Source organism: Ailuropoda melanoleuca, chromosome 18 (genome assembly GCF_002007445.2).
Source record: "Ailuropoda melanoleuca isolate Jingjing chromosome 18, ASM200744v2, whole genome shotgun sequence".
NCBI classification, from domain to species: domain Eukaryota; kingdom Metazoa; phylum Chordata; class Mammalia; order Carnivora; family Ursidae; genus Ailuropoda; species Ailuropoda melanoleuca.
In genome coordinates, this window is record NC_048235.1 from 11,313,525 (window position 1) to 11,326,194 (window position 12,670).

Sequence of the window (12,670 nt, forward strand, 5' to 3'; positions counted from 1 at the left end):
TTTTAATGATGTTACTCTACTGTGTTCCTACTCACATTACTTCCAACAAGGAACTCTGTATGTAATGTTCCCTTTTTCTGGGTCTGCTTTTAAGACTTTCTCTTTATCGCTGTTTTTTCTTTCATATACGCATATAATCTTGATTACAGCCAAATGCCTTGGCATAATTTTCTTTCTATTTCTTATGCTTGGTGTTTGCTGAGCTCCTGGGAATCTGCAGGCTTATAGTGTTTATCAAATTGGAGAAATTTCCGGTTATTTTTTCTCCAAATTTCTTCTGTTCACTTCCTGTTTTCTCCTTCAGGGACTTCAGTTACATCTATATTGGCCACTGAAAGTAATCCCTCATCTCACTGATGATGTTTTTATATATTTATTCTCTTTCTCTGTGCTTCATTTTGTTCAGTTTCTATTACTGTATCTTTAAGTCCATTTACCTTCTCTTTGGCAATGTGAATCGGCCATTCATCCCATCCAGTGTATTTTCCATCTCAGACATGGTAGTTTCATCTCTAGAACTTTGACTTGGGTCTCCTTTTTATATCTTCTCTGTCTCCATTTAATTTTTTGAACGTATGTAATTCAGTTATAATAGCTGTTTTCATGTCCTTGCCTATTAGTTCTAATGCCTATGTCAGTTCTGAGTCAGTTTCAATTGACTGATTTTCCCCCCTCATTATTTTCCTGCTTCTTGGCATGCCAGAAATCTTTGACAGACATTGTGAATTTTACCTTGTTGAGTGCTGGGTATTTTTGTATTCCTGTAATATTCTTCAGCTTTGTTATGGAATAGGTAAGCTACTTGAAAACAGTTTGATCCTTTCTGGTCCTGCTTTTAAGGCTCCAAATGAGACCAAAACCATGTTTAGTTCAGTGCTAAATTATTCCTCACAACTGAGGCAAGACCTTTCTGAGTACATTACCTAATAAATTATGTGGTTTTTCCAGTCTGGCTAGTGGGAATATACACTACTCTTGTCCTCGTGTGAGCTCTGGATACTGTTTCCCGAAATTTGGTGGTCCTTTAAAAGGGCAATTTTGCCTCCAGGGGACATTTAGTAACGTCTTAAGATATTTTTTACTGTGCTGACTGGGAGAGCTACTGGTTCCTAGTGGATAGAGGCTAAGAGTGCAGCTAAACGTCCTACTATAGAATAACCCCCAACAAAAAGAAATTTTGCCATATAAAATGTCAGTTATGTTGAGAAACTCTGTTATCATCCTTCCAAATCGCTCGTTCTCCAGCTCGCTCTAGACACACACACACACACACACACACACACACACACACACACACACACACTGGTCAGTCCTCTGCTGAATGCTCAAGAAGGATCCTCTGCAATCTTCCAGAGGTCTTTCTCCATGCAGGTCTCTTCGTATTGTTACCAAATGTCATGTTTAAAGAAAGAAACTCACCTGGGGCACCTGGGTGGCTCAATTGGTTAAGTGTCCAACTCTTGATTTTGGCTCAGGTCATGATCTCAGGGTCGTGAGCTAGAACCCTGTGTTGGTCTCGGTGCTCATCAGGGAGTCTGCTTGAGGATTCTCTCTCTGCCCCTTCCCACTTATGCTCTCTCTCTTTCTCTTTATCTCTCTTTCAAATAAATAAATAAATCTAAAAAATAAAAGAAAGAGAAAGAAAGAAAGAAGCTTGCCTTTGTTTAACCTTCTCAACCACTAATTATTCACTATATTTATTTTTTTTCTGTACCTGTATCTTCTCAACAAGCATCACTTTTGTTACATGTAGTAGACTCCTCTTTCCCCAAATTTCTTCTCACAGTTTTATGTTTTAACTTTGTGCTTCAAACAGGATATCTTAATTTGCTTATTCTCTGTTTAAAACTGTAAGCTCAAATTTTAGTTGTGCTTGAGTTTAGCATTACAAAAAAAATCATCATAATATGATTTTATTCTTGTACTTAATTGTTTTAATTCTTTGATTTGTAAATTGCCTCAGGAAACAAGATTTCCTCTAAAATGAACAATAGCAATTGATTTCCTCTTGTGCTCAATCGGCATTAATCTAGCTATTCAAGAAAGGAAACACTTAGAGATTCTTCTGGTGTGCAAAGTTATACTTACTGTTTGATTAACATAATTGGTAATAAATCATAAATACAAACTTATTAGGGAAAATATGAATTGTGAATAACGGAAGGTAAAATTTTCTTGGTATTGTGTACAAATAGCATAATTTAGATCTGTACTCTAAACTATGTTTGAGTAGTTTTCTGAAGTCTGCTTATTCTTTTGGGTGAGATTTTTCAAACTATTATAAACATAGGAGGATAGATAGTCAAAGTGACATTCAGGAATTTGTAATTCTTACAGGAAATAAATAACAGTGGGAGCATGAGTGAATTTGACCAACAGGCTACTTAATCCTTTGGGTTTGAATATTAGTTTTTTATTTCAGTTGCTAGATAAGACACATAAGCTCATTGAATTTTAGAAGTACAGGTGATTCTAGGGATGTTTGTTATAAGCTTGATACATTGTAATCATTGGCTGAAGGGTTTTAAAGACATACTAAGTCCAATTAAAATCGGATTACTTGCTAAACGTACAATAAAAAAATGTTTCTTTGGAATTAAGAACATGTTATAAAACAATGTAAGACTGTTGTTAAGTTCTGTGGCCAGGTTTCAAAGCAGGTTTAACTAATATATCCAAAATAGACAACATTATTACCTTAAATCTGGTGTCCTGCTCTTTCACTTAGTCAGTCAAATACTTTGCAGAAAAAATTAATTGAGAAAAGATTAATGACCCACTAATGAAATTTGCTTTAAGACCAGCTATGTTTTCTAGAAGTGTCCTGGGGTTAGTAACCGAGTTGTTTTTCAAGGAGCTAATGAAAATTAACCAAATCAGTTTGATATTGTTATATATGTGCTGTAGCAAATTGAATCAGAACTTTTTGGTCAACGTTATTTCTAATAGTTTTCCCTTAGTTTTTCAAAGGCCTTGCCCACTGTTGCAGCAAAGCTCCTGTTCATGAAATGCTTTGTGCGGAATATGCGCGCAGTGACCCCCCTCCTGTGTAGGACTGTGCAGTCACCATCAAAGTGCTTCAGCAGTGTAGCAGTACTTAAGCAGCTGCATTTTTTAACCTTCAAATCTTTAGCTGTGAGTGCAGAAGATAATGCAGGAAACTGCCTTTTGAAGTCATATTGAACTCATCGACTTCCATCAGAAGCATTACAGTGGTTGCAAACATTACAGTGTAGATTAAATCCTTGAAGAGTTTGAACTATGTACAAAAATGGAGAGGCAGATGCAAAAGACTTTTTACTGTTTGGAATCTCTAAGATCAAAATGTCTTTGTCTTTGATGGTGTGTTTGAATACTATATCTTGATTTATCATGGCACTTCAGTATTGCTTCACAAATAAAGAAAAGTCATGTGTTTGGTGCTAGAGATATTCTATAAAGCTCAAGAATATCTAAAATTATCTTTTTATTACTCATTTATTAACATTTTATTGATATTGATTTATAAACATTGGTAACATCACCATAGGGATGCATCCTTACTCTTGATGATACATATTTGTATTACCACGTTAAAGAAATTATTATCTAATTTGCAAGATCATGAAATTGTATCATGGGTTATATAATAGAGAATACATTTTACATTCTGAGATCCAAAGGGACAATTAAAGATGGAATGGAAATATGAATGCTCTAATTCAGACAGTGATCATTTTTTTCTATAAAGGACCGACAGTAAATAGTTGAAACTTTGCAGGCCATCAGGTCCCTGCATTGGTCTCCTAGGGCTGCAGTAACAAACTACCAGAAACTCAGTGGCTTAAAACAACAGGAGTTTATCTTTTCAGTTCTGGAGGCAAGAAGTATGAAAATTAAGATATTGGCAGTGCCATGCTGTCTCTGCAGTTCTTGGGAAGAAGCTGCTACCTGCCTCTCTCCTAGCTTCTGCCATTTGCTCACAGCCCTTGGTTTTCCGCGGCCCGTAGCTATATCACTCAACCTCCATCTCTGTCCTCACATGGTCTACTCTCCTGTTTGTCTGTATGTCTCTCTATCCAAATTTCCTTCTCCGTCTCTTAGAAAGACACCAGTCATTAGATTTAGGACCCATCTTAATCCAACATAACCTCGTCTTAACTTGATTGCCACTACAAAAACCATAAGGTCGCATTCACGGGTTCTAGGCGTTAAGTCTTCGATGTATCTTTTTGGGAGACACAATTCAGTTCACTACGGTCTCTGTTGGAACCATTCAACTCTGTCTTTGTAACATGAACACAGCCAAGGACAATACATAAATAAATTCATGTGCTGTGTTCCAATAAAGCTTTATTTGCAGAAACAGGTGATGGGTCAGATTTGGCTGGTGTACTAGAGTTTAGCAGTGCCTGGTCTGACTAACTGAAGCAAAATTGCAGTGGAGGGGGAAAAAACTCAATTTCCTCTTGCTTCAATCAGTCCATTTTTAAAGCATAAAAATGCATACATACGTGTATATATAGCAGCACTTATTTTAAAATAAGATGTCAACTCAAGGCAAGAACTGGAACTTTTGTAATAATTTCAAATCCCAAAGTTCTATTACTAAAAATGTTCAAATTATGATATTTATCAAGTCAGTTGAAAGCTTTTTGATGATCATTTAGTTATGAGAGTTGTTATGGCCTTTTCTCCAAAGAGATCAAGATCACTTTGGAAACAAGATTTTTCTTGAACTCAGACATACACATTCACTCTATTAGAAAGAATTTATATGATTCCCCCACAAACGGTAGGTTCCTTGAGGGCAGGGACATTGTTTTATTTAATGGTGTGTCCTCAGCACATGGAAGAGAGCTGAATACATAATTCAATAAATAATGGCCTAAAGTAACTTTTGTTTTCCCTGGACTAAAGAGAGTGCATTGGTGTGTTGTTTTAACCATGTCGTATAAAAATATGCCCTGTTACCGTATCTTGAAATTATTTATTATCTTAAACTCAAAGGAGAACTACAATAAGAGAAATTCAATTTCTATTAGGAGCTTTTTGGAAGAATTTGTAAGGAGAATAATGGGGTAATGAATCAGAAGGGGTCAGTGAAAAAATATTCATTTTTTTTTATTTAATCAGATTCATGGAAAATCAGAAAAGGGTAGTCAACAGCCAAGATAAATATTAGCAACTACTTTTAACAGCCCAGCTCAGTTCAGTGGCAGGGAAATATGGAAGCCTATGTGAGGTAACCCTTCACGGGCAGTCGGGGTAGGAGAAGATACAGTTTGGTTAAATAGACAGCAGGAGGAGCCGTCCAGATTTTCTGAGCATAGGCTCTGGAACTCTGTGATCATTCCAGCTTAGAATTTCACCACTCTCCTTACAGCTGTATGGAAGGCAGAAGTTAGGAAATGAAAGGTAGAGGAGTCATAATGTTGCTCGGACAGAATGGAGTTGTTGACAGCACAGATGTAAACTGAGACGATGTGGGAGAGTCCAAGTCAGCACTAAGACATGACATTGAGAGCACATTAAAGAGAGGTGTGATGTGTGTAATGACGGCCAAAGATCAAGAGAGAGGGAGCGATTCCTTGGGAGAGGGATTCTCCATGGGAGAAAATATCTAAATAGAAGTCACAGCCCTAAGGATATGGAACCAAAGGGAAGATCTGGGGCCACCAGAAATCATCTGTTTCAAGTTGGTTATGGAATCACTCCAATAAAAAGTGAATTTAGGAAAGAGGGAGTGGAGTGAGAGCAAGCATTGAAGGCCTTTGGGGACCTTCACGTTTAAGAGAAAGATCAACCGAGAAAGAGTTAAGACAAAGGAGGATCATTTAAAGTGCAGATTAGGCGCTCCTGGCTGGCTCAGTCAGAGGAGCTTGACTCTTGATCTCAGGGTCTTGAGTTCGAGCCCCACATTGGGTGTAGAGCTTACTGAAATAGATAAATAAATAAACTTAAAATAAAATTTTAAAATGAAATATGATTAGCCCTGGGCAGCCATCCCTCCTTAGGCCCAGTGACTTTTACCCTGTTCATTGAGCAAAATCAGGAAAAAGATAATTGCTAAGCAAAGAAAACATAATTCACCTAGCTCCTTCTAACTTAATCTTGCTACTGGCAGTTGCAAAAACTACCCCAACAAATTAGCCACTTGAATTGCCTTAAAATCAAGATAGCATGGATTTTCTAAAAAGATTTTATTTATTTATTTGAAAGAGTAAGCGTGCACGGGCACACACACAAGCAGGGGGAGGGGCAGAGGGAGAAGAGAAGTAGACTCCCTGCTGAGCAGGGAGCCTGATGAGGGGCTCCATGAAGGGGCTCGATCCCAGGACCTGGGATCATGACCTGAGCTGAAGGCAGATGCTTAACCAACTGAGCCACTCAGGTGCCCCTGGGATAGCGCACATTAAATGCACTTTCTAGAGAGGAAAATGCATTTTTAGGAGAGGATTAAGAGAGAAGGATCGGCTTTTTCCATAGTTGAAGACATCTAGGTCCTTGAGACATGAACATTGTGCCCGCTGAAGAAAAGGTCTTTGCAAAAATTAATAAAATCTTCGATGTATTTGACAAAGTTTCACCTCCAAGAAGCTCCCAAATTGCTCCTGCTCTTCAAAAAAAGTCAAAAGAAATAAAATAGTATACATTTTTGTAAGAAAAAGAAAGGGAATTTATTTATGAATGGAGAAAATGCTGTGAGAGAAAATTGTCCCATTGTGGAAAATTTAACAAACTTATCGAGGCCAACTTTTAGCTGACTTCTGGAGTGAAATTTTATCTTGAGCTTAATTTTGTTTTTATTAATGTGAAAAATCAGTTAAAGTAGCTTAAACAAGCGTCCATAACTCTCAGTAAAAGAAAGTATGCCTCACTTCCTGGTAATACAGGGTATTTTACAGTGATTTCACAAATTTTCTTTCTTTTTTTGTTGGAAGCAGGTTTTCTAGATAGGCGATAGTATTACTTTCCACCATTTTCCAGATTGAGAAGGATGTAAGGTAGTCCGTTTTTTAGATGAATGTTATGCTGACATTATGCAAACCTTTTATCTTCACAGAGAGGCCAATGGGAGTTGAACCCTGAGTGTAATTTGTGCCAAGCAGGACTGATGTGCACCCAGAAGGAATGAAGTATGGATGTGAAAGAACGTAGGCCTTACTGCTCGCTGACCAAGAGTAGACGAGAGAAAGAACGGCGGTATACGAATTCCTCAGCAGACAATGAGGAGTGTAGGGTACCTACACAGAAGTCTTACAGTTCCAGTGAAACCCTGAAAGCTTTTGATCATGATTCCTCGCGGCTGCTTTACGGAAACAGAGTAAAGGATTTGGTTCACAGAGAGGCAGACGAATACACCAGACAAGGTAGGTCATGACTCTCTAAAAACACAGAGCTCAAGGGGTGACAACTTGTAGGTGTCGTGCTTTCTTCCCTCCTCGAGGTGACGTGATGATTTTCCAAATTTGATGCCTATCACTCCGACTCAGATTTTTGCTATATGAGATGTTCACATCGTATTCCAGAGTAAAGGTAGAAAGTCACCTGCAGGCACACTGACCCCAGATAAGGGGACCGACACACGTAGAGAATCACGGTACACAGTTCGTGCGTGAGCTTTGTGATTCTGCACACGACCAGCATGTGTGCAAAAACTGGACACCCAGGTCTCCTGGGCTCCCTCACGGTCTCCTGCAGGTGCTCACAGGCACTGTTTCTACAGTTGGAACTGATGCGAGGGGGAAGGAGCAGTGGTGAGGAAAGCCCTGTTACCCTCATTAGAAAGTAAGAATCCTTATTCCGAATGATCTCATGATCCACGCAGCCTGTCTGCTGATGTCTGTCTATGGGAGGGTTCAGTTCTCCCTCTGGCAGGCAATCTAGAACATTAAAGTTGTACCTTAAAACATCCTAGCTTCTCATGTTCTAATCCATGACGGTTTGGTCATTCGCATGTATTTGTTGAACATTTTTATGCTGTTTGCTGCCTGCATATTCTACCCATGGAATAATGACTTCTGTTACTCTCCTTCAAAATCTTAAACCTTCCAATTTCCACGCTTTCAGACAACAGTTTATTTTAAACTTGGCATCCGTAGTTCTGTTTTGTTTCCTGTAATACATTTTTGAGATGGGGGCAAGATTATGCCTAATAAAAATAAAATCCTCTTACATTTGTATTGCTTAGTCAATTTGCATAGAACTTAGCATCCCTTAGCTAATTTAATCAGGAAATGAGGAAAAATAAATTAAACTTCAAATGTAAAGAATATATTCATTCTTTTCCAGTCACCTTACAAACAGTGTGACTAACAGTTTGATATTGAGCAGGATCAAATTTAAGAAAAAGTAATAATGCAATAAATCATTCAAAAGTTTGGAAATTTTCCATGGTTCTTTTCTTCTCTCCCTTGTGGAAAGAGCCATCCTAACTAGATTGAAATAGCATTCACTCACCCAAACCAGTTCACCTCAAAGAAGACTCATTTGATTTGCTAAAGAGAGATTTTTTTTTTCCCCTAAAGCATGTCTTCTGAATATTCCAGGTATCTTAGTTTATGAGAGGAGACAAAGTAGCTTAACATGTTTAATCCAGTTTTTAAGGGAAGATCTAAAACATATATTTGAGATACATTCTCTGGGAAAGTCAAGGGACTGCAAGTCATTGCACAATGTCTTACAATTCCAAACCCGATTTTTTTCTTTCATATTGTCTACACAGCTGACATAGATTATCAGGGTACATTTTTCACTGATTTAAAAAATCATAGGTACTGTGCAAGACATGTGATCTGAACCCAGTGTGAAGTCTTGCCTTTTGTAACAAAAACAACTGCTTAGGGCCCTCCTGGAAAACAAAAAACAAAAACACAAACACCACACCATTGTGGAATACCATTAAAAGAAAAAAATCCGCACATGTGGTGTGATGCGTGGAGGAGGCTCATGTCTACCCCAAGCAAGCATTTAGCCTTGGCAGCAGAGAGGATGCTTAAACGGGTTAAAAATAGCGAGCTGAAATGTTCCCCTCCTCGGCAGCGCTAATCCAGCTCAGACTGCTGATGAGGACGCGGCGGTACCCTCTGTGGAAACCCTGGAACCGAAGTTCTTCGGGGAGCAAAGAGCGCTATTACTCGGCTGCTCACCAGCAAAGGAGGGCAGAGCGAAAGGGGGCAGAGCAAAGAGAGAGTGAGCGAGGTGGCAGAGAGAGGCCCCTTGTCAGGAGCGGCTGAATGGAGGGGGGAGAGGTTTCAGGGCAGGAGGGAAAGGAAGAGCGGGAGCGCGGCGTGTGACGGTGCTCAGTCCGCCTGGCACGGTCATAAATCGGGCACATTGAAAACATGCATGGACTGTACTGCTCTTTATAGCCAGCATGCGCGGATTCCTTCGTGCAATCCGGTCGTGGCGCAAACCAGGTTATCGGCAGCCACAGTGTGAGGGGGGTCCCGGTAGTGCCCTCCCTTCCCAGATGGAGAGCTCTGACACCCCCACAGCTGGTGACAGCTGAGCTGGGACTTGAACCTCAGGCCGGTCCGCCCCTAGCACTCAGCTTCCAACCTCTGGGCAGGGCCACAGCAGTAAGTGGGCAGTTCCGTGTAAGAATTGCCCCTTGCTTGATCCGTGTCAATTTTGGCCAGTTTTGCTGGTATGGACAGAGAAATGGGAAGACATCTTTAGAAAGTAAAACGGATACACTTATTTGTGACCAGGTGGGATGAGGATGAGGGAGAGGGCGATGTTGCAGATACTTTGTCTCTCCTGAGGTTTGGATACAGGCAATGTGTGTGGCAGGAGCAGTAAATGTAGCAGAGAAACGACTACGGAAAGTCTGCTATCAGATTATGTTTTTCTCAAGCAAGCATAATGCAAAATCGTCCCAGGCTTTCATTTTCTTTGAACCTGACAAATGTCAATTTTTCCTCACTGACTATTATGCTGTGGGATTAATTATTTAATTGACAAAATGTGCTTCCTGCCACAGCTCCTGACATCATACACATAATAAAAATGAAAGATGAAAAATATTACTAGTAGCCAGAGATCTTTGAAACAATTCCAAAGAATCATGCTAATTTAGCTTGTCCGTGGAGTTTTAAAACAACTTGTCAATTCTCCATCCGCTTATTCTTTGAATGACACAGGAAAAGCTGCTCCAGCCAGAGGAAGGGCTAAGTAGAGACCCCTGTTAATGCAATTACGTGGAGAATTCAAATCTAGAAACACTATGTTTTTATGTTTCTTGACCAATTTTGTGGCCTATCATCAAACTTGATTTTAATCATTTTTTTGTGGCTTTCCTGACTGGCAGGTGACTCTCATTAATTACATGTTCTATTTAGATACCGTAAAGCTGGAGATGATTTCATTTTCACAATAATGTGTAATCTGACTGGATCTCACAAAGGTCTCTCTCTCTCTCTCTCTGTCTCTCTCTTTTTTTTCCCCAATCTCTTCATGTGGTTTATTAGGTGATGGAAATAGTTTGTTCTTTTAGCAGCTGTGAAACTCTCTGTAGGTGTGATGGGGTTAGGGTAACAATGGCTTGTTTTGCATTCTTGGATACTATTTTCTTTGATTCATCTTTGAAGAGAATTTATCTTGTCAGGTCTGAGACATATTTCTCATGAAACAGCTGCAGAAGATCATCCCACAGTTTTAGAGAAGTGAGAAAATAAGAGATCTTTTTTTTCTCTGCACTATATACATTGTTTGTAGTGTCCTTAACCAAACGAAAATGCTTATCAACTCCAACAAGGAATGTTGGCCATGAGAGTGATTTTTGAAACAAGATGATGTCTGGAAATAACGCTTTTGTTCCCCCAGAACCATAAGCCTGAAAAGAACACCTCTGAGACAGTCTTAACCCAAAATGTTTACCACTCAGTCAGTAATTGGTGTTGGGTGGTGAATTGCAGAATTTTAAAATGAAAAGACCACCATTTACTCTTCATTTATAGAACGGCCACGGGGAGGAAGGTTATCCATTTTCAAATTTGAACAGCAGATAGCATTATGTCTGTATTTATACATCCCTGAAATCAAAATAGAACATAAATTTGCGAAGTAGGAAAGGGAAGAAGGAAGGCAGGTTGACAAAGATAGGTCCTCATTGATGTCTAAGTGTGGCTCACCACAGGCCTTCCCTGACAGCTTGCTTCTGGTCCCAGAAACTCTCCTTTTTCCTCACCGCTGCTCTGGGATTTGCCTTCTTTTCCTGCTTGTCATTGTCAGTAGCACCCCGCCATCCCCGGCTCTCACAAACATGGCTTCCCCTTCGCCCCTCGTCACATTGCTGGTCTATGACCGGTTCGAGTGTAGCAGATCCCACTGGCCCTGTTTTTTCACTGCCGCACCTCCTTAGTGGGCTGCATCCTGAGTCCGTCTTTTCTACAGATATTCTTCCTTACCAAGGATAACCCTCTTTTGTGAAACAAAAAAACATTAGAGGAGGAGTGAAAGTTTTCCTGTAAATATGTGTCCGGGATTCCAGCATGATGGGGGCTTGAATGAGGCTTTATCTGCCCATCCCGTAACCAACTCCTTACTTCCTCTGAGCTGAGCAGTGATCCAGGGTGCAGGTGAGATCTAGAATTCTACAGGGCCCTGAAGGACAAAGCTGATGCAGGCAGTTTTTCCCTTTGGGTCAGATGAGAGCTCAGAATGGGGTGCAGCCCTGGGGTGAAGATGAAAAAGAAAGCTGTGACTTCATGGCACCAGGGAGAGGCTGACCTCCCTCTCCGTGGTCCTTCTGGGAGTGAAGGTTGCCTTACAGGAGCAGCTGGTCTCCTTGGACCCTCAGGAGCTAGGGGAACCAACACAGATGCATGTTGTCCACTCTGATATTGTGAGAGTGCCAGGCAAGGAAACAGAGAGGAGAAAGATTTGTCTTTAGAGTTTAATAGGACTTACTGCTAAGGCACCCCAGGAAAGCCACAACATGCTTAATGGCACCCAAAAGGCAGGAAGTGGGATAGGGTGCAAGGCAAACAAATCAGGAAGCTGCTAATGAAAATGAACAATGGGGATAGAAGAGGAGCACTTGAACCCAAACAGAAAATAGAAGAACGCTTACAGAAATCTAAGTACAGAACAAGGCAGCAACAAGAAAACCAACAATAACCACCAAATGCTGGGGAGGGGGGCGGTGAGGGAGGGGAGAGCCATCATTTACAAATGAAAAAATGGAATCGATTCATTGAAGAAGAGTATGCGTTGCTTAATGAAATCCAAATTAATAATTTTGAAGACTATCAAATAGAAGAAATAAGCTCAAAACAAGAAACAAAGTTCCAGGTAAAATTAAAAAGAAAACACACACACGTACGTACACACACACACACCCCCTAAGCCCATCCTAGAGAAATGTTGTAACTTTTGAGAGAAAGAGATTTTATAAGATATGTAGAGAAAAACCAAGTTACTTTTCTTGTTGCTTAGGAAAGAAACAAAAAGATTAATGAATTTCTCATCTACAACAATGAACGTAGAAGACAATACAATACCATCTGGGAAGAGAGAAGAACTATAACCGAGGGATCCTCTATGCAGGGAAGAAGTCATTGATCTCTCAGAGCAAGCGCGAGATAGCTGGGGACCTTCAAAGACACCATCTAAGGAAGTATCCAAGAAAGCAGTACCTACTGAATCAGAGTCACTGCCCATGAAGAGGACGGGAAACAGTGAT

General features: G+C 40.0%; 1 protein-coding gene across 5 annotated transcripts in view; it reads left to right on the plus strand.

The window, feature by feature from the left end:
- Positions 1–12,670, plus strand: part of TENM3 (teneurin transmembrane protein 3) — a 605,330-nt gene that overhangs the window by 152,144 nt on the left and 440,516 nt on the right. For all 5 annotated transcript variants that reach the window (XM_034647497.1, XM_034647494.1, XM_034647495.1 and 2 more), the window contains exon 2: positions 7,046–7,352. In XM_034647497.1, the coding sequence (XP_034503388.1) occupies positions 7,121–7,352 (232 nt within the window). In that variant the 5' untranslated portion in view covers positions 7,046–7,120. The remainder of the gene's footprint in view (positions 1–7,045; positions 7,353–12,670) is intronic.